The sequence below is a fragment of the Scyliorhinus torazame genome, chromosome 14 (assembly GCF_047496885.1).
Source record: "Scyliorhinus torazame isolate Kashiwa2021f chromosome 14, sScyTor2.1, whole genome shotgun sequence".
Classification (NCBI taxonomy): domain Eukaryota; kingdom Metazoa; phylum Chordata; class Chondrichthyes; order Carcharhiniformes; family Scyliorhinidae; genus Scyliorhinus; species Scyliorhinus torazame.
The window spans coordinates 113,581,823-113,609,101 of record NC_092720.1 but is presented as its reverse complement, the minus strand read 5'-3'; the positions used below and the strand labels follow the sequence as shown (position 1 = coordinate 113,609,101).

The 27,279-nt window shown below is 49.6% G+C and overlaps 1 protein-coding gene across 2 annotated transcripts in view; it reads right to left on the bottom strand.

Annotated features, from left to right (window-relative positions):
• The window catches only part of epha4b (eph receptor A4b), a 523,058-nt gene that overhangs the window by 203,659 nt on the left and 292,120 nt on the right, over positions 1–27,279 (bottom strand). For both annotated transcript variants that reach the window (XM_072474682.1, XM_072474681.1), the window contains exon 5: positions 954–1,289. In XM_072474682.1, the coding sequence (XP_072330783.1) occupies positions 954–1,289 (336 nt within the window). The remainder of the gene's footprint in view (positions 1–953; positions 1,290–27,279) is intronic.

Sequence of the window (27,279 nt, the reverse complement as noted above, 5' to 3'; positions counted from 1 at the left end):
CTGAAACTTGGAGTGCGCAGATATGATCAGGTAAGAGGAGGTCTGAACCTAGTGGATTTGTTCGGGAACCTCTTTGGAGAGCTAATGCATGGCTATGGCTAGGGTCCCGGGACATCTTAGGGAGAGGTAAAGCATTCTTTGGCATTGTTAAAATTAAACATAATGTTGCACTTTTTACACAAAAGCTCACTGGAACTATCCAGCTGTCAAAGAACTGTCCAGCTGTCATAGAACTGCCCCTCCTCTGCAAAGATGGGAATGTCGTGTTTGAGGCTAGGACTTTGATTTTTCAGCCATTGTGGGGATTTTCACCATGGCGAAGAGGCTCTCGTTGTGCCGAAAATCTAAGTTGAGGTTTCGCTGCTTCTAAGTAGTGGAGGAGAAAATCGGCCTTATTTTTAATAATAATAATAATGAAAAGTGGAATTTTGTGGGATCACGAGCCATAAACTAGGAATGACATTGGCAGGAATGCTTCCCATAGCTTTCTGAAACTCATGGTATAGGTTCACAGGAGCTAAAATAAATGGAAAATGTGACCTTACTTAAGAGCTTCAAACTCTTCAGGTACAAAGTTCTGTATTAATTTAAGCAAATTTGAGGGAGGAAAGGAGAAAAGGAAAGTGGGGCTGGATGGAATGATTGCCTGAGTTTTTCCATAACACTGGCTCAAACATGAAAGAAAATTTTAGCCGAACATTTATGATCCTGTTATGCAATATAACTGAATACTGATCACCATACTTGATTGTTTTGACAGGAAATGCCCAAATTGTTTTCTTTAATAAAAAAGGAGCTAGCTTTTTCCTTTCTATAATTAATGACCCCTCACAAAAGTCCTTTCCTAGAAATGGCACATTTCAAAGCAACACACTCCTGCAATTAATGGGTTGCTGTCCATGGCAACCTGATTCTACGTGTCACATTAGGCAACTGAGTAGATATTTGCTTACCTGCCTGGCTTGTCGTGACATTGATGGAGACATATTGGTTCGGACTGGGGCTCAGCTCAGATACGCCATTTAATGCCTCAAGGTCGAAGGTATAATTAGTATGTGGCAGCAGATTGGTAACAAGTACTTTTGTGTACGTCAGTCCAAACTGACGGGGGATGAAATGAAGGCCACTCCCACAGAGGCTGCATTCCCTGGGGTCCCCCACACACTTCTTGCAGTGAACGTCGTACGTAATGTCATTCCTGCCACCGCTGTTCCTGGGAGGGCTCCATTCCAGGGTGATAGAGGTCTCATTTGTTGTAGACATGGGATTTTCTGGTGCTGTCGGAGGTCCTAATATCAGAGAAGAAGCAAATTGCATGAATAATGCTGTGGTCATAGTTTCCATGTACAAGCCATTAAAAATATTTTTATAATTTCCTTTTCTTTTAGATGCTAGTTCTTCTAAATTCCTCAGATGGAAAGCATGGTATATTTCAAATTGCATTTTCATTATTTCCTATTGATTGCAGCCTGTATGTTAGAGTTGACTATCTTATAATATCTATCGTGTTGTACACTGTAATCACGAGGGGCGCGACCCACCGGCCGTGTTGCACGGTCGGAAGGTGCTGAGGGGTCCCTCTTACGGGATCTACCCGGCTTGCCTTGCCTCGCGAGATCTACCGCAATATTATGAGATGTCGTGATCTGAATTCTGCCCATTGTGGGCGGGTTCACTATCTGGCAAATCTGCATATCAGAGCGAGACAGCTAGTCTCACTCTAATATGCACTCACTGGATCTACCAAGGCACCGGGGATCTAAGCCCTTTGTCTCTTTCGAACAGTGCTTGTGGGGGTCTCCCAGGAGATCGGAGGCCCCCAGGTGCTTACTTTCTGGGCAGGGTGGCACCCTGGCACTGCTGATGCCACCTTGGCACTGGCACCCTGACACTGCGAGCCTTAAGGGATATCTTAATGGTTACAAGATGAATCGGTTTCTCATTCTTGAAATTAGTGCTCTGGTCAGGTTGCCTCTCTATTTTTAAAGTGCGATTGCTAAATTCTGTGTGGAGTTACAAATCAGATTTTTCTGTTGATTGTGTTGTACCTCGGTTAGTTTTTGTTCTTTGTTAAGTACATTTGTTTCAGTGTGACACTAGAAATAACTTTGCATCAGGCAGGTTGCAGATATATGGGTCTGGAAAAGCGATGACACTGTGCCTACTGTTCAGGCACTCAGGAGAAGCTCAAGCCTCCAGTGTGGCAGGAACCTCACTGTCCACCATATTGGTTGTAAAGGGTTAACATCAGACGAATACATGATGGTGAAGCAATGACATCAGATCACATGACTGAGAAGAAAGACAGGCCTCAAAGAGCACAGAATCTCTTACCCCGTGTGGAAGTCCAAATGTGTAAATATTTTCTGTAAATATGCAGTTCTGGTTAAAGACTATGGACTCGAGCAGCTTACTTTTGGATAAGTAGACAATCGTCAAACCCCATCTAAACCCCTACCACACAAGACATTGGTTTTGGTAAACAAAATAGCTGTCCAAAAACTGGTTCTGCTGCTACAGATGTGGAGTTAAAAGTCCATTTGAAGTCCCATCAACAATTTTGCTTTGTCCTGAGGAAACTGGCTCCTCCTATATAAATGTACCAACCATGCACAAGGATTGGTGAAACAGTAACATGGGTTCCTTATTTGAAGATAAAACAATATACAGATGGATTTACCCGGAGGCTAAGTACTGTGCATCTGACCTCTACCCTGCTACTTGCCAACTTCCGACAAGTCATGTGACTAATTTATCTCATCCTGTCGAGGGAACAATGATTGACAGTTTTTTTCAGGAACTGTTTTCTTCAAGTTAGATGCACTTCATGCCGCAACATGGCTACATTCAGAAAAACGAGGCCTACGTGCAGCCGAATGGGAAGTCTGTCAATTGCAGGCCTCCATCAAAAAGGTAGGTTTTTGTTGAAATTCTTTCTGTGAATCTGAAGAAGGAAGGAGCAAGAGAGCTCTTCCTGACCCCAGATAAATGCACCCTCTATTGCTCACTACCCGCCATCCTGGTCTTAATGGGTGGGATTCTCCGTTCTGCGATGCCGGAACCACAAAACATGATGGGGTGAAGAATTGCGTCAGCCAAAAATCGAGGTCAGCGCTGGGCGCCGTATGGAATACGATGCTCCGGTGCCTCGACAGTGGCGTGTATGCATTCCACACTGCACGCCGGCGTGGGCATACAAATTGTACAGTGGGCGGCGACGGGTCAGGTAACGGGGTGGTGGCTGGTGGCTGCCCTAGAGGCCTTGACATGTGCGCACATCCAAAGCCCACACCCCACACCAGTGGGCCCCAACCCCCCAACCCGGCACACCCTCTGCTCCCAACATAGCCCATCCCTCAAACCCTTCCGACAGAGCACCAAAGCATTTTGGAACATTGGTGAACAGGTGTTTATTGTGCTATTTACAGGTATTGTGCCCTCAGCTCTATCACTAACTTATGTGCTACACCCGTGCCAACCTCTACCTTACTGGCCTTACGTGTATGAATGCTCCGTCTAGGTGGTTCCCCAGGTGGTACATCAGGAGTGGAGGCGGCCTCCTGCGGTTCCCGCCCTATGGCCTGGGTCCCCTTTGGAGGCCATCCTCTGGAACGACCGAGCATGGATGGACCTGGCTGTCTTCAGGGTGCAACAGGTGGCGTGGTGCCACCCTGTTCTGCCTGCTGCCCATCGAATGCGCTAGGGACACTTGGGGGGGGGGGGTTCAGGGATGCTGCGGTGTTCCGGCACCTCCACGCATAGTCACCGGCACGGACCCCATCACCTCCTCGCGGCAGCTACGCATTGGGAAGGGGATGCGGTCAGAGCGAGCACCAGCAGCTCCACGATCACTTGGCGCTGCCAATCCTGGAGGCTAACTCTCGTATCAACGATGTCTCTATGCCGCAGTCATGGAGCACAGGGACTATGGACATGTCTCTCTGGAACTGTGCCACGTCGCTCAGGGACCGTGCCAGGTTCCTCTGTGCCTGGTTCAGGTCAGCTAGTTCCAGGTCAATGCATCTCCAGCATTGATGGGACAGCTAGTCCCTGGGGTTGGGCCGCACTCCGACCGTCCGCCCCCTCGGGTGTTCCTACCTCCACCTGGTGTAGTATGTGTTTGGCGTGCACCAGATAGTGCCCCAGGAGTCTCTTCACTAACATGCCCGATGCCGGTGACAGCAGTGCCGTGAAGTTGATGTCATTCTAGATCATGTCCTCCGGGGTGTCACGGGGTTGCAGTTGGGGGCTCACATCGCCAGTAGGTCCCACCTTGTCGCCAGATGAGTCTTGGGGTTGTAGCCGGGGGTGGGGGATGCCAGATGGCCCTGCCTTGTCGCTGAGTGACCTTGCAAAGCAAAAGACAAGATGCATGGTGGGGGTGTGGAGGGGTGCCACACATGCTGTAGGGACAGGGCAATCCATTGGAGATTTGCTTGCTTCCCTGACGCCAACCTCTGCTTCGGTGACTCCCCGCTGTCCGGGCCCACCGACCAGGTCCAACGCCCTCTGTTCTTCGACCGTGAGGGGCCGCAGTTCCGGCAGGCTCCCCCTCGTCTTCTGTTTCTTCCTGCAGTTGTGGACCGCCTTCTCTTGGCGGGGGACAGACAATGCATAGCTTGCGACATTCGTGAGGCAGTGAAGGGCCCACGGCTGGTACCCTGTGTGTGCAGGGCACCCATCCATGGCAGGCAGTACGGGTATTGGCACGTGGTGCAGGGTGGGGTGCGCACGGACTACCGGCGGGTTTGATTGTCTTCTAAGGGGGGGCTACAGGTGTTTGGGATGGGGGTTGGTGCCAGGGGCACGGTGGTGGAGGGGGCATACCCTGGCTGGCCTTGGGGTTTGTTCTCCCTCACCCACCCAGCACTGCCTGCTGGTCCATGTGGTGGGGGCCACATGGGAGTGGTGGAGGGGATGGGGGGGGGCGAAGGTGTGGCACAGGGGTGCTGCCTGGGGCACGGAGGTGGTGACTCACTCGGCCACCCTGAGGAGGTTGTGCAACTCCTTCCTGCACTGCTGTCGGTCCTGGTGGTGGGGCCCACGGCGCTCATGGCCTCTGTCACCTACGCCCAGGCCCAGTTTACATCATCAGGTGGCAGCCTCCTTCCTACCCTGGGGAACAGGATGTCCCAACTCTCCTCCACGGCATCCAACAACATCTCCAGCTCCACATCTGCAAATCTATAAATGTGCGGGTTAGGTGGATTTGCCATGATAATAAATTGCCCCTTAGCGTCCAAAAGGTTAGGTGGGGTTAATAGGTTACAGGGATAGGGTGAAGACGTGGGTTTAATTAGGGTGCTCGTACCAAGAGACGGTGCAGACTTGATGGGCCGAATGGCCTCCTTCTGCACTGTAAATTCTATGATTCACTGATCTTGGGTCAGCTCTTCAGGGTGCATCCCCTTGGCTGGAAGGAGTGTGTGGGAGTGGGGTGCTTTCTGCAGCCCATCAGGCTCCCCAGTGCCAATACCGACCACAGCTAGTCAGATGCCAGCGTTCATTGGAATTGCACTTGTTCCATGTGCTGCTGGTGCTAGCCCATTAACGTGTCCTGAATCACTTCGGGACCGGCACCACTTTTGCCAACGTAGAACTCTCACGATTCAGTCCCATTGTCAGCACTTACTCTCCCAAACGTAGAATCCTGGCCAATATGTTTCAAATCCTCTTGCCTCGTTCTCCGATGTTCTGTTTTTCAGACAGGCATTAACCTATTTAAAATAAATAGGCTACCACCTGCCTATAAATAGCACACACGGGTTCGAAGTGTGACTGCATTAAGCAGTCTTATTGCATTTCTCAGCTATCCCAAAGCACTTTGCATAGAGAGGGTTAGATCTTGCAGTTATTGCTGCTTTGGAAATTGTAGCTGCCATAACTGGGCCAAGAAACAGGGCTGAAAGTAATGACAATTAATTTGTTTTGGTGGTGTGGCTTGAGGAAGGAAGACAGGCCAAGAAATCAACACTTCCATGCACCAGCACTTCAGTGTATTACCAAGGCTCTCCTGAACTGTCTGAAATATGGGCGGGAATTCTCCGGCTGTTCGCTGGCGGTAGAATTCTCTGCCAGCAGCGCACAACCGCCCGTGGGTTTACTGGCGGCATGGGGTGACTTCAATGGAAAATCGCACTGACAAGCGGCGAGATTAGAAAATCCCGCTGGTAGCGAACGGCGCTCGGAAATCCTCCGTCCTCGCCAGCAACGTTAGCGGGGCGAATTCGCAACAGAGAATCCTGGACATTCAGGCCTTCAAGGTGACAGGTTAAGGTGAGTGTCATGATATGCAGACATGCAGATAATGATATACAGACAGGCACAGACAGGCAGCTAATGAACACAGAGAACAGGACGTGACCAATGAGCAGGCAGGACGCTCAGGAGTGGTATCTCACTATAAAAGGCACGAGGCACTCACATCCGCCTCTTTCCACTGATGAACATCTACAGGGTGAGTCAGGGTGTATTTACAGTATCACACCTCCAGCACGTGGCTAAGAGCTAGTCTGGTTCAGTCAGACAGAGTAACCACACTTAGGTTAGCAGAGTGTCAAACTCAGAGAGAACTGTGCTAACTGTGCTACTGGGTCAATAAATCAGATTGAACTAACTTCAAGGTCTGGAGTATCTTTTGGTTAAAGCTGCATCCAGTTGCAGCCTGTGTTATCCCAGAGTACGTAACACAACAGTGTGGACCAGTCTCTAAAATGGTGGCATTGGAAGTGCTCCCAATGTCCTTGCCAGCATTTATCCCTCAATGATTTGATGATTTTATATAATTGCTGATGTGGGATCTTGCTGTGCTCAATGTGTCTGCCGCATGTATCTATATTGCAACAGTGAAAACACTTGGGGAACAATGTTTTAGGTGTCCTGAGATTGTGAAAAACACCCCATAAAAGCAGCCAGTGAGCAGCACCACCACTTTAAATATTCACACAGCACCTACACTCCAGTCCCTACCCCACCACATCATCACTGACACAGTGGCTGCAATGTGTACAATGTACAAGGTGCATTGCATTAACTCACCAAACCCGCAGGTTCGACCACCTGGAAGGACAACGGCAGCAGACACAGGAGAACACCAAGATGGACACTTTTGCTGCAGCAGCAATAATTTTCATTCATCGGGGCCTTTTAATGTAGCAAAATGTTCCAAAGTGTTTTAGAGCATAATTGGACAAAGAAATTGACACCAGGCCAAAGAGATAGACATGAGAAAAGGTCACCTCAAGCTTGGTCAAAAAGATAGGGCTGGATTCTCCCAAAATGGGGCTATGTCCCCACGCCGGCGTAAAAACAGCATTTCACTCCCAAGTTTCCTCAAAAAAGTAACAGTCGATTCACTTCAGGGGGCTGGCAGGGACTCGGAGTAATTCGCGCAGCTTTAGCTGCGGATATGGGCCCCCACACTTCTGGTTTCAAGTCCGCGCCATAATTCGTGAACACGCGGATTTGCGGGCCCGGAGAATCGCAAGACCGGCGCCAGGCCCGATTTCGTTGTGAACTTTGATTCTCCACACCCGCGCCAAATGCAATTTTTAAATAGCATCCTAAAAGAGAAGTAAACGGTGGAAAGGTTTAGGGTGGGAAATCCAGAGTTTAAGGTTGAATGTCGAGACGGTTTAAGGCACAGTGCCAAGGACAGTGCTTTTCTTTACAAGAGGAGGAAAATATGGCTCTCTTTATTGTAAACCATTGGCCTTTTTGGTGAGTGAGTTAAACATTTATGTTTATGGTGTGACCTGCAGATAATGGGGCTCAAGACACTGGGCATTCCTCTCATCCTGCTTGTAACTATATATATTCAGATGGCCGAGAGCCTCCTGCAGATTCTTGGCTGGCATTTCTAGAGGACGCAGTGGGATCCAGTTGTTCAATTGTGACCTGTATTTTAACGCACTCTGCTCAGGATGGATATTAATGACTGGCAAATACAAGGGAGAGCGAGCATGTGTCTGCTGCAGGGGTGCAGAAGAAAGATGGTGAACACAGTAAAGTGGCCGTAGTCCCAGATGCCGAGAGGTTGCTTTCCCCTTTGGGGGGTGGGGGGGGGGGGGGGTGGGGGGAGAGCTGACTGATGGTGATTTAACCTGAGGGTCATCACACTTCGGGCGAGGGCCAAGCTTGAGAAGGCGGGGCCTTCATGAATCACCTCAGCCAGTCTGGGCCTTGAACCCACACTGCAGGCCTTGCTCTGCATCACAAACCAGCTATTCAGCCAAGAACTAGAAATCAGCAAACCTGGTGGTGATATGAACTCAATAATATAGCCTTCATTGAAGTCTTTTTATTTCTACCACTGTTAGCCTTTTTAAGGATTCCCCCCTCTCCTCCCCTCACCAACTCCCCGCCAGTCAGAATGTCTTATACATCAAACATACGACAAACCAGTGATAAGAATTAGCAGAAGAAATGACTTCCAGACACCACTGTGTGTATCACTGGTATAAGCTCTGCTCTCAGAGAAGATTCCTACTAGCACAAGCGTCATTCATTCTATTTCCACAAGCTGTTTTAATATTCATTAAGCATTAAATAGAAATAAATCTGTTTCGTCTTTGGAATATTACCTCTTACTACATAATTTAGTGAGAGTTGGCGAAGTCGTCTGTCTGGAGAGCTGCATCAACTTTTTTTCCCTTTTCTTCCTGCAGCTGTTCCCTCATTCTTGTTTAAAGGGGCATTGTTGACCAAAAGAAAGACAGGCTTGTATTTATCTAACATTTTCAATTAATCGGACAGAGCATCCCAGAGTTTCTCACAGCCATGATGTCTCACAGGATTCAAACTTTGTGAGACGTCGTGATCTGGATATTTCTCTCACTGAGTGAGATCCAGATCAGCATATTTATCATGTTTGCGCCGAATTCTCCTGGCGCCGGGACCTAACGACTGTAACTGGGAGACCTCACCATTTAGTACTGGTTTCCACAAACATGGACATGTTATGGCACATGGGATGAGCTCTCCCAGATTGGCCATTACAGACTGCAGATGACCAGGCATTTGGCAGGGTGGCACCCTGGCACGCCCGCTGGCACTCACACACCTTAGCACTGCCAGACTGGCACCTTGGCACATTCACCCAGACACCCTTGCAGTACTACGGTGCCCGGGTGGTCCTGCCAGGCTGGCAGGGGCATGTCCAGGGTGCTAGCCTGGCAGTGTCATGGTTCCCAGGTATCAGGTTGCCCGTACCAGGGGTCGGGCCCGGGGTGCCTTGCTCATAAGAGGTGGGATGCTCGAGGACCCCTGAGGAGGTAAGTTGGATGAGGTTGGGGTGTCCGGAAACTGCGGAGGCATCGCTGAGGAGCCTTAAAAAATAGTGTCCCAATCCGCGAGTCATCTTCCTGCACTGGCGGGCTGGGTAAATGCGACCTCGACGGGACGTTCCTCGCCGAGGCCAAAAAACCCCCCCATAATGGCGGAATGCCGAGATACACGCCGCTCACCGTGCCTGAAACCGAACTCTGTTTCTTCCGTTTGAATAATGCACTATAACTCCGAGGGCATTTACGACCATTATATAATGTCTCATCCGAAAGATGCAATACTCCTTCAGTACTGGAGTGGGCTTTTTGAACCAAGAACAATTAAAAAGAGGGTGACAACTGCACAGAACAACTTTGGTCAGTCCGTAAGCATGACTCCAACCTTCCTGCCACTTCTCATTTCAATTCACCATCTTGTTCTCATGTTCCTCAGTGAACCCGCCACAGCCTCCGGACAGCCATGCCCACATTTCTGTCTTTGATCTGCTGCAATGTTCCAGTGAAGCCCATCTCAAACTTCAGGAACAGCACCTCATCTTCCGATTAGGCGCCCTTCTGGACTTAACACTGAGTTCAACAACTTCAGATCATGAACACTCTCCTTCATTTGGATAATTAACATTTTTCCCCCAATTCCACTCCCCCCCCACCCCCAAACTCCCCCACTTGCCCATTGTCTAACATGTTCTTATGTTTTTGCTTGCGCTGCGCTGATGCTTTTTCTGTTACTAATTTATTCTGATATCTGACTGGTATGCCACTATTAGTACTTTCCTCACTGTCACCAACACTCCCTTTGCCTTGTGTCCATGACATCTTTGTGAAAGCACGAATCTCCCACCTAAACCTGACCTTCTATTTTGCCTCACCTGCTCCACCCCCTCTCTTCAACAGCGTAAAATCCATCACATTGATTTCATCACTGTTCATCTCTGAAGAAGTCATACAGATTTGAACCATTAACTCAGTTTCTCGCTGCACAGATGTTGCCAGACCTGCTGAGATTTTCCTGCATTTCTGTTTTTATGTCAGATTTCCAGCGTCCACGGTATTTTGCTTTTATAGTAATGAAGAGAAAGGCGAGCAGCTGAGCAATTGATTGCAGGGTAGGTCCCGTAACATGGACCCTTTAAGGGGCGATGTTTCACGGGTCACACGGCAGGCTCTGAGCCCATGGGGATGGAGCCCGCGAACGTTAGCCTCTCAGGTATTTAGGCGCGGATCTGGCTGTTAGAGTCTGCTCAGAGTCAGCCTGGGAATCGTTGGAACAAGATCTGTGAAGTAGTTCTCCTGTTCTGCGTATCTAGTTCTTCTTAATTGATTAAATCAATGTTTGATTAAACACTGCCTCACTGCTTGCCACGCAAGAAAACAGTGGGTAAAGAACATACCCTTTCTCATATATTCAGAAGTAAACTATAATCTCCCTATCAGTACATCCAACATTTTAAAATATTCCTGTTCTTTTTTATTTCCATTATCCTGCCCAGAGGTCCACTCAACATGTCAACCACTTTGTTTGAAGGATTTATTGACATCAATTTTCCTTCAACAAATTTGAACTAAGCACATGTCCGAGTGTTCTGTATTAATTTGAAGTGATATTCCAGATTTGACACATTATCAACCATTCACTATCTTCCATTTTGTTAGCTCAAAAGAACAATTTTTTTCCAATTCAATCTTTACATGCCAGGAATTGGTCCAGTGACTCTCATGCAGCCAGACATAGTGGCAAGAGTGACAGAGCTCTGTAAGTTGGTTGTCAGCTAAGAGACTGCACAGATCCTTTCAAATAGTTACACTGGACTCTTTAAATGCAGCATTCCTAAAAGGTTGATGACAGACTTGCTCAGTGCCGCCACACCAGGTATTATCCAGCAAACTATGTTTACATTTCTGATTTGAAAGCCAAAATACTTTGTTGTCAATCTCACGCTTGAACAAACCTCTAATGAAGGACATGACTAAATTCCAGGTTACTGAGCAGTGAGATTTGTTATTGGGGTGCTACTGGTGACTGGGGTTTAACATTAAAACCAGATGATGAAGTCCAGGCAGCTGGAACATCAATAGACGCCCAATTGTTTGGTCAGAGTTCAAATTCCAATCTTGACTAAAACCACGCTTATATTGTACAAGTGATTGTTTATCTTGGCTGCCAGAAGAACTCTGGAAGTCATCTTATTTATATTGGATAGTGGCCCAGCAAAGAGTTTTGCAAACTTGTGAGGCGTTTGAGAAACCAGGAACAATGGCTGCAAATATCTGCCAAACATAGAATATATGAACACTCTAGAATACCATCTAAATGGAATAGTAGATTTGAATATCCTTGAATTTGGCACGAAGAGGAGTCTGGATGTATTATGCGTAGCGAGGAGATCAATCATTTCTTTAGGGTTCCCTCTTTTATTCCTAACCAATAGAAACAGAGGTCTGTTCTTGTTTTTGTTTCTAAAGTCACGGACAACATGTCAAACATAAAACTGATTGAAACAGTCTCAATCAGTTCGATTGTCAGTCGAGTTTGCTGTGAGCCTCTAATCATTTAGGAAGAACACAGACCAGTAAAGGACTTATTTCAGAGAAATAGATATTGGATTCCTTCAGAGGATTTCATCAGCACCATCAGAATAACCAAAGCAAAATAATCGAGACCAAGACTCCAGCAACTGCACTGAGAAATTGAGATTCCTCCAGAAACTGGCAGCCAATAAAGCTCATGACATACCTGCTGTAAAGTCTGCGGCGTCCAGTGTATTTTCACAGAAGGTAGCAGCGCAATAGACACATTTTTAAAAATTCATTTACGGGGTGTGGGTGAAGCTGGTTAGGCCAGTATTTATTGCCTGTCCCCAGTTGCCCTTCAAAAGGTGGTGGTGAGCTGCCTTCTTGAACTGCTGCAGTGCTTCAACCCGAACTGAAGGTAAACACTCACTGACTTGAGAACGGAACAATATGTTCTCAAACACCATTGGGTCTGACCTCCCATCAGTCTACGGGTTCTGTGGCAAGGTGATCAGCTTGCAGCTTCAGTCAAGTCTCTTGGAGGTATTCCAATTCCCTCGACTCTCCCTTGCACAAAATAATTAAAAAATTGCTTGGAGGATTTTGGACTTGATGATTTGCAACTAAAGACATAGGGAAATTTCAGCAGATAGTCATTCATTCTTAAGGCAGTTCAGCCACTGGAGGAGTGACCAGAAAACTAGATTCTACATGATTCCAATTCTTACTGCATTGGCTGTCATAATATACACCAGTATATCATGGTGCAGACACACATTGATGGACACACAGTGGGACCAATCAACATACACAACACCGCAGCCAATCACCAGTTAGAGCACACGCACTATAAAGACAGAGGGCACCAGAGTTCCCGCTCATTCGAGTTGCAGCTAGCTAGGAGGACAGAGCTCACAGCCTGCAACACAGACATTCACCATGTGCTGAGTGCATCGACTGGTTAGGACAAGGCAAAGGTCTTTAGTTAAAGCTAGTATCGTATTAACCCACAGTCAGAGTATGTGAAACAGTTAATGATTCAATAAAATAGTGTTGCACTATTTCAAGTGTTGGTGACCTGTATGTGATCCAGAACACCCAACACAACATGATACCAGGAGTTGAGGGATATTAGCACTTCTTAGACCTACCTGCAAGTGATCTGCCTTCCGCCAGCATCCCGTCATCCTGCAACATGGACAACAATAGCCCGCCACCGCCACTCCGCATCGCCGGCAACCTGGGGGCCAACTGGAAGATATTCAAACAGCGCTTCCAGCTCTTCCTTGAGGCCACAGACAGAGAGGACGCCTCGGATACCAGGAAGATTGCTCTTCTCCTCTCCACGGGCGGAGACCATGCCATCCACAATTTGAATTCTCTCACCTTTGCGGATGATGAAGATAGAAGATAAAACAAAGTTCAAGACGGTCCTCCTCAAGTTTGACACTCACTGCAGCGTAGAGGTGAATGAAAGTTTCGAGCGCTACGTGTTCCAACAGCGTTTTCAGGCTAAGGATGAACCTTTCCAATCCTTTCTCACGCACCTCCGCATCCTTGCGCAGTCTTGCAGCTACGGGCCCACCTCCGACTCCATGTTACGCGACCAGATCATTTTCGGTGTTCAGTTGGGGACCCCCTACGACAGCAGCTCCTCAAAGTAAAGCAGCTCACCCTAGCGGCCGCCATTGAGACCTGTGTCTTACACGAAAACGCCACGAGTCGGTATTCCCACATCCAAGCGGCTGAAACGGCGCGGCAAGGTCCCCACGATGCGGAACGGGTCCAAGTGATTGAGCAACTCCAGGGCCTCAGCCTGGATGAGGGCGGCCATTTTGCACGCTTTTCGCGGACTCCCGCGCTTGTGCGCACCAGGCGAGGGGACGGCGACGTCGAAGAACGTAATGCGCAGGTGCGCACCACGCACGACCGCACCGTGCATGCGCGGTGGTGCAGCGAATGTGGTGACGCTACGACGTGCGGCAACTGTGGCTCCCCCCATTTAAAACGGCAATGCCCTGCCAAATCTCGACAACGCCTATGATGTAGCAGACTTGGCCACTATGCTGCCTTCTGCTGAGTAGCTCAGCCTGCCAATTCATATCGCTTCAGCCAGCCTCGCAGGAATGTCCGAGCATTTCAACCCACGGTCACCGAGTCCAATGCGGACCTCCCACACAGCAGTGACACCGAGGACCTAAAGGCGCCTTTTCGAGTCGGTGTCGTGACAAAAAACAGGCTGTCCCCGAAGCAAAGACACCAGCCGCTGTCGGTATACAGCATCGATCCAGACGATGAGTGGTGTGCCACCCTGATGGTCAACGGTCCCAAATACGATTCCGCCTGGACACTGGTGCCTCCGCCAATCTCATTGCGCAGTCTGACTTCCAAAGCCTTCGTGTCAAACCAGCCATCCTTCCATCAGCCTGCCAGCTATTGGATTATAATGGCAATGTCATTCCTGCTAGCGGCTCGTGCCAACTCGAAGTGACGCACAAGTCACACAAAGTCATCCTTCCTTTTGAAATCGTGGGCTCCTCGAAAGACTCCCTGCTTGACGCACAGGCGTGCAAGCTTTTGGACCTAATTCAGAGAGTTCACTCTCTCTCTCCTGATGACACGTCAGCCTTTCAAGACACTAACTTCAGGGCGCAACGCGACACCATCAACGACCAGCACCACGACGTCTTCGAAGGCATGGGCGTGCTCCCATATACCTACAAGATCTTATTGAAACGCCTGTGGTGCACGCACCTTGCAGGGTCCCAGCACCCCTCAAAGACCACCTCAAGCAGCAGCTGCAGGACCTTCAGGACCAAAGAGTGATCTCCAGAGTCATGGAACCAACCGACTGGGTCAGTTCCATGGTATGTGTAAAAAAGCCTTCCGGTGAGTTGAGAATTTGCATTGATCCCAAGGATCTGAATTGCAATATCATGAGGGAGCATTATCCAATTCCCAAGCGCGAAGAGATCACATGCGAGATGGCTTGCGCCAAGCTCTTCACCAAACTTGATGCCTCAAAAGGATTCTGGCAAATCCAGCTCGACAAATCCAGTAGGAAACTGTGTACATTCAATACCCCCTTTGGCAGATATTGTTACACCAGGATGCCGTTTGTGATCATATCGGCTTCAGAAGTGTTCCATAGGATCATGGAACAATTGATGGAAGGCATCTAAGGTGTTTGCGTGTTCAAACGCATACGTGAGCAGGGCCTACGCCTCAACAGGGCCAAATGCTCTTTTGGTCAGACGGAACTCAAGTTCCTCGGTGACCACATCTCCCAATTGGATGTGCGGCCGGATGCGGACAAGGTGGCTGCTAGCACAGCCATGAAAACGCCACAGGACAAGAAGGCAGTCCTCCGATTTCTGGGCATGGTCAACCTTTTAGGGAAGCTCATCCCTAACCTCGCCTCTCATACCACGGCTCTCAGGAACCTGGTCAGGAAGACAACAGACTTCCAATGACTCCCTGCCCATGAGCGCGAATGCAGAGAACTCAAAACCAAACTCACCACGGCCCCGGTCTTAGCTTTCTTTGATCCAGCAAAAGAGACCAAAATTTCGACCGATGCCAGCCAGTCCGGCATTGGGGCAGTGCTCCTTCAACGTGATGAGGCCTCATCATGGGTCCCCGTTGCATATGCGTCACGTGCGATGACCCCCATGGAACAGCGCTACGCGCAGATAGAAAAGGAGTGCCTGGGCCTTTAGACCGGTGTTGTTAAATTTCATGATTATGTCTACGGACTTCCGTAATTCACCATCGAGACCGACCAGCGCCCACTGGTCAACATAATACAAAAAGACTTGAACGACATGACGCCTCGCCTCCAGCGTATTCTTCTCAAGCTCCGGTGATACGACTTCCAGCTGGTATACACCGCAGGCAAAGACCTCATCATTGCCGACGCTCTCTCCAGGGCAGTCAACACTCCATGTGACCCAGCGGGATTTGTCTGCCAGGTTGACGCCCATGTGGCCTTCGTGGCCTCCAATCTACCTGCCACGGATGAACGCCTCGTCCAAATTCGCCGCGAGACAGCGGCTGACCCTTTGCTACAGCGTGTCATGCGCCACCTAACAGACGGGTGGCTCAAGGGCCAATGCCCTCAGTTCTATAATGTCAGAGATGATCTGGCGGTAGTAGACGGGTTTCTTCTGAAACTGGACCGCATTGTCATCCCGCATAGCATGCGCCAGCTCATCCTGGAACAGCTACACTTCTTGGCGTGGAGAAGTGCTGCCGACGGGCCCGAGAGGCAGTGTACTGGCCCGGCATTAATGACGACATAGCCAACACAGTGCTCAACTGCCCCACTTGTCAGCTCTTCCAGTCGGCCCAACCACGTGAGACCCTGCAGCCCCATGAGTTGGTCACGTCACCTTGGACCAAGGTGGGCAGCGACCTGTTCCAATCGCTGGGTAGAGACTATGTCCTGATTGTGGACTACTTTTCAAATTACCCGGAGGTGATACGGTTGCACAACATCACATCGTCTGCAGTCATCCGTGCCTGTAAGGACACGGCATCCCACTCACGGTGATGTCGGACAATGGCCCCTGTTTCGCAAGCCAGGAATGGTCCAACTTTGCACATGTGGGCACGATCTAATGGAAAGGTTTCTCACATTTGTGGCGGGTTTTGCTGGGAGTTTCCTGCCAGCTCTGCCAGCGAGGACCCCATGGCTATCTAACCACACTTCGTCACTTTTTTTGGCCCTGTAGAGTTTCTCACCAGTTTAGCCAACACCTGGAGGGCACGATCTATCCGCCCCGCTGTGCCCAAAATGCAGCTCGCTGCGGCGCAATATGACTGGTAGCTGACGGGAGACACCGCTCCCGGGATCTACCCAGCTCGCTACGCTTCACAAGATCTGACACGATCTCACATCACAATGTGAAGACCGCCAATTGTGTGCTGGGTCACTTTTTGGCAAATATGCATTTTAGAGCGAGACAGCAGGCGCGATTCAACCAAAACGTTTCCAAGTGTGGTGGCAAGCGTGAACTGCCCCGAGCTTCCCAACGCTCAAACCAACGAGGCCATCAGCGCTATAAAACATTAATTGGTCCACTTAGCGAGGCCCCACAGGCTTCATGCCACAAATGCTGGTCCCGCCGGTTGATTTGCTGGGACCGCACTGACCGACCCCCCCGCTAACAAGGGCGAGCTCCTGCACAATCAAGCCCACTCAGCTTGCAGCCATGCCACTGAGAAGACCAGCCCATGATTCAGGGCTGCCGACCTGGGCAGATTATTGGACGAGGTCGAGACCAGATGGGATGCCCTGTTTCCCCAAGGGTCTCGGAGGGTCAGCCACAGGGCAGCCAGTGCCGCCTGGGAGGAAGTGGCAGCAGCTGTCAGCTCGAGGAAAGTGACCAGAACGGCACCCAGTGCTGCAACATGGACAACGACCACCACAGGGCTGCATGGGTGAGTTGGCATCAGACCCCTGCCCCTTTTCCCCACCTTGAGTATGTGCATGGTACCTTCCCCGCCCAGAGTCCTTACCTCGTTGAGGTACGGGTCATGTAGTTTGCAGGGGTGGCCAAGGACAGATCTGTAACCAACGTAGGTGTTGGCGTATGGGGCAGAGGTGAAGGTCCACCGGCCCCCAACGAGATGAACTGTCACACATGAGTTGTCAATGTCACATAGAATGACCCATCCCTCCTACTGACCACATGCCCATTCTCCTGCAGGATCTCCATCCGACGGTCCATCCGGGATGGCCCCCCCCCCCCCCCCCCCCCCCCACCAGTCTCCCAAGAGAACACCTCAGAGAAGAGCTCTGAGGATGGCACCATCGAAACATCACAGCTGTCATTCCCCACCCTCCACCAGAGCAGAGACACACACCTCAGTGCACGACGTCGGCAGCAAGAATGGAAGTATCCAAGGCATGGCTCAGCCAGTGACAGCCATTGCTGAGTGCCTTAGCAGTATCCTATCCTGGGGACACACCTAGAGGCAGCAGTAGAGCACGGAAGGCTAAGCAGGTCAAGGGATCACTTTGTGCGCATTTGGTGGACGACGGGGTATGGGGGGTGTTAGATGCGTTATGTGTGAAGGAAGGGTTGGGGAAGGGGGCAACCCTATTGGGGATTGGGGCAGCTGGGAATACATTTGTTAAATAATAAAAATTGTTGACCTCAACCAACATAACGCGTCTGGCACTTTGTTCCGCAATGCAGGCCAAGCACCAATCCCATGCCCCATCTCCCCAGACACCGAGGTCCACGATTTCTTTACCCGCCCCCGCCCCCGAAAACGCCCTGCCCATGCCCCTCTGGCCGCAGTGGGGGCCCCTGTTCACCGGACCCCATACCTTGTATCCCAGGCACCCGCACGTAAGGTTACCTGGACCGGGAACTGGTCCCCTCCCCGGTGCAAATACCCAACCTCTGGTCACTAAAATGTTCCCGGTGCTGAGGCTCAGCCCCTGGTGTTCCGACGTTGGCTACTGCATCTGTGGTGTTGACTTCCGAACTTTTCAGGCACAATGTCCAGACATCGTGGGGCGGGATTCTCCTGCAATTGACTGGATAGTCCGATGCCAGCGCCAAGAACGGCGCGAACCTGGGGCGTCATTCTCCGACCCCCCAGCGGGTCGGAGAATGGCCGTTGGCCGCCGTGAATCCCTCCCCCGCCGCCCGCCGAAGTCTCCGCTACCGGAGATTGGGCGGGGGCGGGAATCGCGCCGCGCCGGTTGGCGGGACCCCCCGCTCAATTCTCCGGCCCGAATGGGCCGAAGTCCCGCCCAGAAATTGCCTGTCCCGCCGGCGTAAATTAAAGTTGGTATTTACCGGCGGGACCAGGCGGCGTGGGCGGGCTCCGGGGTCCTGGGGGGGGCGCGGGCGATCTGACCCCGGGGGGTGCCCCCACGGTGGCCTGGCCCGCGATCGGGGCCCACCGATCCGCGGGCGGGCCTGTGCCGCAGGGGCACTCTTTCCCTTCCGCCACGGTGTCCACCATGGCGGAGGCGGAAGAGACTCTCACCACTGCGCATGCGCGGGAAACTGTCAGCAGCCGCTGACGCTCCCGCACATGTGCCGCCCCGAATGTCATTTCCGCGCCAGCTGGCGGGGCAACAAAGGCCGTTTCCGCCAGCTGGAGGGGCGGAAATCCCTCTGGCGTCGACCTAGCCCCTCAATGTCGGGGCTCGGCCGCCAAAGATGCGGAGCATTCCGCACCTTTGGGGCGGCGCGATGCCCGTCTGATTGGCGCCGTTTTGGGTGCCAGTCGGCGGACATCTCACCGTTGGGGGAGAATTTCGACCCCTGGTGTCGGGCTGACTGGAAGGTGCGGAATCCTCCGCACTTCCAGAGGCTAGGCCGGCGCCGCGCCAACCAGCGCCGAAGGGCCAGCGCGAGTTGCCGCATGTGCATAACTGCCGGCGTGGTTCCGCGCATGAAAGGGGGTTCTTCCCCGCGCCGGCCATAGCGGAGCCCTACAGAGGCCAGGGCAGAAGGAAAGAGTGCACCCACAGCACAGGCCTGCCCGCAGATCGGTTGGCCCCGATCGCGGGCCAGTCCACCGTGGGGGCACACCCCTGGGGCCAGATCCCCCCGCGCCGGCCCGAGGACTCACCTAGCCGGCCTACAAGCCAGGTCCTGCCATGTGGGACCATGTGCATTTCACGCCGGTGGGACTGGCCAGGAAACGACGCCCGCTGAGCCCATCGGGACCCGGAGAATTGCTAGGGGGGGGGCCGCTGCTAAACCCCGCCCCCACCCGAAAACTGGCACCGGAGAATACGGCAGCCGGCGTCGGAGCGGCGGGGCGGGATTCGCGCCGCCCCCCGGGGATTCTCCAACCCGGCGGGGGGTCAGAGAATCCCGCCCCATGGTCCTGATTGGGATGCTGAGCAATAACTGCCACATGACCCGCCCACCCACAGGAATTCATTTGGGTGGTGTGAAGTGCCCACTTAACAACGCAGACCCGCGGATTTGGGGGTGAAAATTCACAAGCCCCGGGTAATATAGGGAGTGGGATGTTAACCGTTTGAACATTCAAACATATGGATAACAAGTGACAGGACAAAGCTCATGTTAAAAAAAACTTCAGCAGGGCAGCACAGTGATGCAGTGGTTACCACTGCTGCCTTAGGTTCGATCCCAGCTCTGGATCTCTGTCCATGTGGAGATTGAACATTCTCCCCGTGTTTGCATGGGTTTTGCCCCCACAACCCAAAGTTGTGCAGGGTAGGTGGACTGGCCACGCTAAATTGCCCCTTAATTGGAAAAAATGAATTGGGTACTCTAAATTTATTTTTAAAAGCTCAAGCATTATATTGAGTATGCTTTTCTCAAAGGACAAAAAAAAATCTAACTCTCTTCCCAAAGGCTGGAGTACTTTTGTGAAGTTAGGTTAAATACAAGAGGCAGATATTTTAAAATCACACATGGTGGCTGGGATTTTCTGGCTCCATCATTGCAGGGCACGTTGAGGAAACTCACCAACCAGTGCCTTTTGGCAGGAGTGGATGATCCTAGCGATGGGCAGCGTGGGAAAACTCCACCCGACTGTCTTTCATTCGGAGCTTTCTAATTTCCTTCGCCCACTCACTATCGTGGGTTTATTTTAGGCAGAAAGAAAATAATAATAATCATAATCTTTATTAGTGTTACAAGTAGGCTTACATTAGCACTGCAATGAAGTTTCTGTGAAAATCCCCTAGTCGCCACAGTCCGACGCCTGTTTGGGTACACGGAGGGAGAATTCAGAATGTCCAATTCATCTAACAAGCACGTATTTGAGGACTTGTGGGAGGAAACCAAAAGGAAAAAGCCTGAACTGTGATTTCCTCAGCTCATTTAATGATGATTACGATGCTCACTTTGATTAATCCATTACTTACAGTTAAACATGCCCGGGCTTTTCTGATTAATTTGCCCTTCAGTCGACAGTAGTAATGATGCGGTACAATTCACTAACATCACTGATGCATACAAGCTTCTTTTAAAGAAAAATTCACCCTGATAATAAAGGACTCTCCAAAAAGCTATTACTTTGTCACTGCTGCATGCCACAGATCAATATTTCAACTGTAAATAGTTCCCTTTTAGCACTAAATAAATGGAAGCAACATCCATAGAAATTTGTGAACATATTCAAATAGCGTTTATTTTCTTTGATAGACTCAAGTTAAGGATGGGAAAGATTTAAGTTTCTCGTGGGATTGATCTTAATTCCAATAGAATGAGTTTTTTAAATTACGCTTTCCTTTCCGAAAGATTTTACCTGTTTTTAAATCATGTAGCTGGCCCGTTGTGAATGATTAGGAACTGTTATGTACAGGGCCCTCACTGACAGTTAGGCACCAGTGCTGTAAATGGAGCTTGCTAGTTTCTGACAGCACCTTGACAGGTGGCTTACTCTGATGCTTCCCAAGGCAGTATCACTGGTGGCAAATGGCAATAATATTTGCTTTAGAGACAGGCAAAGCAAATGTGCAGCCCACGCAGAGAAGCCAGTGAAGCGACCGGCCAGCCACTGGGTCGTATAGACCTGCATCAGCAAGTGGGGAACAACCCCACAGCTAGAAATGCCAATCGCAAATAGTGAAGCATTGACTGGTTCAGGGGAGATGGCGGCATAACGGTAGAGACTCATGTAAAGGTTCAGGAAACCCAGATTCAAATCCTGCCACTGCAGATGATATTTGAATCCTATTAATATCTGAAATTAAAAGTCTAATGATGACCTTGAAACCATTGTTGATTGCTGTAAAAAAAACATTTGGTTCACTAATGTCCTTTAGGGAAGGTAAGCTGCTGTCCCTACCTGGTCTGGCCTACATGTGATTCCAGACCCACAGCAATGTGGTGGACTCGTAATTGCCCCCTCAAGGGCAATCAGGGCTGGGCAATAAATGCTGGCTCAGCCTGCGATGCTCCCGTCCCATGAACGAATAAGCACAAACTCACATGCATGATTTCGCTGTTGCTACTTTTTGCTGTGGGTGCCTATCGATCAGGCGTACATGGTATAAGAGTCGCTTTTGTATGAAGATCGGGAGACAATTCGGTAAATTTTCAGTCCCCACCTCAGCAGGAATCGTAGCGGGTGGGATAGAAAATTCGGTGCACCATTTAAAAGTCAGTTGAGCTTGAGTGGGAATTTCCGGTCTCGGGGCGGGCATGACCGGAAAATCCTGCTCCATGTATGTGTTAGAGGGCCAGCAAACAAATGTCTGGCACTAAAAGTGGAGTTTTGAGAACGGAAGAAATGCAGGTGTATTTAATGTGAAAAGGGGCGAAGTGAGATTGGTGGGAGGGGGGGGGGAATTTTTCCATTCTGCCAGCGGTGGGAATTTTGGTTGCTCTCCAAATGTTCTGGTTCCGCTAGCAGCGTGCATCATCGCGGCGGAGCAGGGAAATCCCAGCCATTATCTTATTAAAATATCCCAACTATTAAAATTGCATAAATAAAATAAATCCAGTCCACCACTTGGAGGTAGGCATTGGAAAAAGTACAGGGTAAAGCAGATAAAAGGACATCCGAGAAACGAAGTGAGAAAGAACTTCTTGATCCAAAGTCACGGGAATGTGTTTTTTTTAAAAATCAATTAGGGGTTTCTAGTCAGTGAACTCAGAAATAATTTTTTGACTTAAAGCATGGTTTCACAACACCTCCACACCATGTGGAATAAAATACTACGGTGTTGACATTTCATTACAAGGTTGTTAAAAAAGTTACACACATTCATACTTAAACACATACATCAAACACCCTGACTACATTCTGTGCAACTTGGAACCCACTTCCCATCAGTGATAATTTTATGCTGGAGTCAAACTCTGGATAAAACATCAGCTATTACACTGTATTTCTCTGCAATGTGGGTAATTTTGCAAAAGCAAACTCCACCAAACCGACCCAACATTAAAGGTTTTGAATTTTTCCACAAACCCTAAGGGGTTGTGAAGGTCTCTCTACATCCATTTCGGACACATATTTCAATTCTTGCTAATGGGTTCGGGGATGATGGTCCCTATTCATTCTCTTTCATGACAATTGTTCCTGGGTGTCTCCATTTCAATAAAAGCAAAATACTCCAGATGTTGGAGATTTGAAATAAAAACGCAAAGTGCTGGAAAATCCCAGCAGGTCTGGCAGCATCGGTGGAGAGTGAGACAGAGTTAACAGCTCAGAAAAAGAATCGTACAGGTTTGAAACATTAACGCTGCCTCACTCTCCACAGATGCTGCCAGGCCTGCTAGGATGTTTCAGCATTTACCATCTCAATTGCAGTTTCAATAGTTTTGGAATGCAAAAGGTAAAGTAATGCATGTGCAGCTGTGACTGTGATGCCAAGACACGAGAATGTGACTTGCTCTTTTTAAAAAAAATCCCATTCTGAGTTTCCAGCCAATAACAGCAACAAATGTTTTTTATATAAAGTATATTTTCACAGCAAAATGGGCCACTGGAGATCAACCCTCAGTAGCTGCGGATGAGTGGTTTCAAAGATTGTTGAGGGGCTTGAATGCAACGCTCTTCCAAGGATCACCTGGTGCTGCCACGTTAGGCGATATGGACAGATCAACTCCGCAGATTGGCTGCTAGGTTTTGTGACCCAACCCCTGTTGGCAACCTGCCAGCTCAAGCTGAGAATTGTGCAGACAGCTCATCTGACAGATCAAGATCAGGCCCGAAATCACAACAACATCAGGCGGGCATCTTGATTGCTCTGCCCTTTGTCTGCCCGACGTCACCGGACAGGAAAATCAATCCAATAATCGTTCCTCCAATTAAGTCAAATAAACTTCTGCTAGTCTTAACCTGAATCTCACTTCCTGAATTCCCCAAGTTCAGTGAGGTCGGACTCCACCTGACTGAGAGTCAAATATCCCACAGTAAAAATTACTTATTGTGGTGAACACACACTATTGATGAGACACCATTTCACTTCATGTTAATACCACGTTGCAAAATGTCTGAATGTGTGCCACAACTGTCATTTGTCAACATTTGTACAATATGAATCTAAACGCCTGCTCATTTTTCCAATTCACATTTGCTTTCAAGCTCTATCCTTGGTGTATTCAGATTATACAGGGGTTAGGGAGATCTCTTGAAATTCACCAATTACAGTAAAGGGAAAAACAAGCATATAATTTTCTCTGGAAAGATATAAATTAGATTCCATTTTCAAGACACCGCTCACTTATCTGACTGCCTGCGGTTGCAATTAAATCTTATTTTAGGCCCTGTTGCCGATCTATTGTGAATGCATTCAAGCTGGATTGGCATCAAATTCCTCTTGTACACAATCATCAATATTAATGAGGGGGAGGTGAAGAAAACACCTCTCCCCAAGTCAGCAGAATGTGGCAGTTTGACCAAGCTGCTGTCAAAGGTGTAAACTTCGCCACTGCTGTTCTGTTAAAATGTGCTTTTACATGTAACACTTATTCTGCACTTAACACTAAGATATACATCTACGGTCCTGACAGTAGAGGAACAGTGAGTTTTAGCAACATGAATACTGTAATACTGTTGAGTGTGAGGAGTGCCATTTCTGTAATATAGAAGTGCCAAATGTAAAATAGACACAGGAACACTCTTTATGATGAAAACCCAAATGCACTGTCAGAATTCAGCTTTCCAAGGGGAGGTAGTGGCACAGTGGTATTGTCATTGGGCTAGTAATCCAGAGACCCAGGGTAATGCTAAGGGGTACTAGGGTCCGAATCCGATTGGTGAAATTTGAATTCAATAAAAATCTGGAATTAAAAGTCGAATGGCGTCAATTGGCATTCAAAACCCATCTGGTTCACTGACGTCCTTTAGGGAGGGGAAATCTGCCATCCTTTCCTGGTCTGGCCCACATGTGACTCCAGACTCATAGAAATTAGGTTGATTCTTAATTGTCCTCAGGAATGGACAATAAATGCTGGCCCAGCCCCAGCGATGCCTACATCCAATGAATAAAGAAAATAAATATTTTGATTTCCATATTAGATTTTAATTAAAAAATTATACAGATTGGGTTAGATGGAAGACAAGAGTATGTAAGTGGGTATATTAATGCAGGCATTCATCATCTCTGTGCTGCAGATTGATAGTAATTTGGGCGAGGCTAAAGATCCTTTCCAATAGTACTGTGATTTTGCACTAAAAGCACAGATATACAGTTTTTGTGACATCGGTGTACTGCCGGGCGTGTGACCTGTTCACTGCCGCCACCTCTGCCTGGAAGGCTGCATCATTCCATTTAAAAGCCAGTCGCGGCCATTGGGTGCTTCTCCCACACTCGGGAACTCCATGATCAATAGCTACGCGACCCGCCTGATACACCCCCATGACCCACCCGAGGGTCACAACCTGCAGGTAAAAGGCCCTGTTGTAGATGGTACATACTGCTGCTACTGTGCATCGGTGATGATGGGAGTGAATATTTGTCGAAAGGGTGCCAATCAAGTGGACTGCTTTGACCAGGATGGTGTTGAGCTTTGTGAGTGCTGTTGGAGCTGCATTCTTCAAGGTAAGTGGGGAGTATTCCATCACACTCCTGACTTGTGCTTTGTAGGTGGTGCACAGGCTTAGGGATTCAGGAGGAGAGTTACTTGCCAGAGCATTCCTAGCCTCTGACCTTCTCTTGAAGTCACAGTATTTATATGGAGAATCCAGTTCAGTTTTTGGTCAATGGTAACCCGCAGGATGTTGATAGTGGGGGACTCAGCGATGTTAATTCTATTGAATGTCAAGGGGCGATGGTTTGATTTTCTCTCATTGGAGATGGTCATTGCCTGACACTTGAGTAGCGCGAATATTACTTGCCACTTGTCAGCCAAGCCTGGATATTGTCCAGGTCTTGCTGCATTTGCACGTGGACTGCTTCAGTGTCTGAATAAACTCAGTTTGTTCATTAAACTCGGTTTCTTCTCACTGGAACGACGGAGGTTGAGGGGCGATCTGATAGAGGTCTACAAAATTATGAGGGGCATAGACAGGGTGGATAGTCAGAGACTTTTTCCCAGGGTAGAGGTGTCAATTACTAGTGGGCACAGGTTTAAGGTGCGAGGGGCAAGGTTTAAAGGAGATATACGAGGGCGGTTTTTTACACAGAGGGTAGTGGGTGCCTGGAACTTGCTGCCGGAGGAGGTGGTGGAAGCAGAGACGATAGTGACGTTTAAGGGGCATCTTGACAAATACATGAATAGGATGGGATTGGAGGGATACGGACCCCGGAAGTGTAGAAGATTTTAGTTTAGACGGGCAACAGGGTCGGCACAGGCTTGGAAGGCCGAAGGGCCTGTTCCTGTGCTGCACTTTTCTTTGTTCTTTGTTCTTTGAGTCGCGAATAGTGCAATCATCAGTGAACATCCCCACTTCTGACCTTACGATGGAAGGAAAATCATTGATGAAGCAGCTAAAGATGGTTGGGCCGAGGGCACTACCTTGAGAAACTCCTGCAGTGATTCCCTGAGGGGAGGTGGTTGGAACCAGGTGTCTGATTGTGGGAGTTCTTCAGACAGGCACTCACGAGGACGTCGCCTGGATGTAATTCACCCCAAACCTCTGCAAACCTGGCCAACAGGAGTTCAAGTCGAAGAACTGAATGACAATAGAGTTTAGCAGCCAACTTGCCTCCTTGGAGGGGGTTGACTGTCTAACCATCATACCACCTCAGTCAAAGCTGGAAGTATTTGTGTTGGGGTCAGGAGTCTGTCTGTTTTGAGGACTTTAACCCCCACACCAAACCCGAAAATCTTCGATTACCCCCCCCCCCCCACCCCCCGGCTAGGTCAGTGCAATAACTGGAAGAACCTAGAGATATAAATACATAGTTCACAGACAGGGAAAAGGTGCCGGGGAATGTCAGTGCAAAGGGAACGTTCTGTGATAGGTCAGGGCGAAGAATGGCGGGAAGGGTATTGTGGTGTAGTCTATGTGCCAGCATAGACCAACAAGGCCAAGTGGTCAATTTGTGTGCTGTAGGCTTTCATTCTGTAATTTGAAAATCATTCCTAGAGACCTGGGACGGGGTTCACAGCAATCGGCGAATTGGCCCGACACCGGCGCCAAGAATGGCGTGAACCACTCCGGCATCGGGCCAACCGGAAGTTGCGGAATTCTGCATGTGCAGAACCACCGGTGTGGTTTAGCGCATGCGCAGACCGGCCGGCATATTCTGCCGCATGCGCAAGGGGGGTGTCTTCTCCCCGCCGGCCAAGGTGGAGCCCGACAGGGGCTGGCGCAGAAGGAAGGAGTGCCCCCATGGAACAGGCCCGCCTGCAGATCGGTGTGTCCCGATCACGGGCCAGGCCATGGTGGGAGCTCCACCCGGGGTCGGATCCCCCCCGCGTCCCCCTGAGGACCGCACCAGCTGACCTCCCAGCCAGGTCCCTTCCCCCATGGGACCATGTCCAATTCACGCTGGTGGGACTGGCCTGAAACCAACGGCCACTCGGGGCCCTGAGAATTCCCGGGGGGGGCCACTGCCAACGGCCCCCGCCCGAAA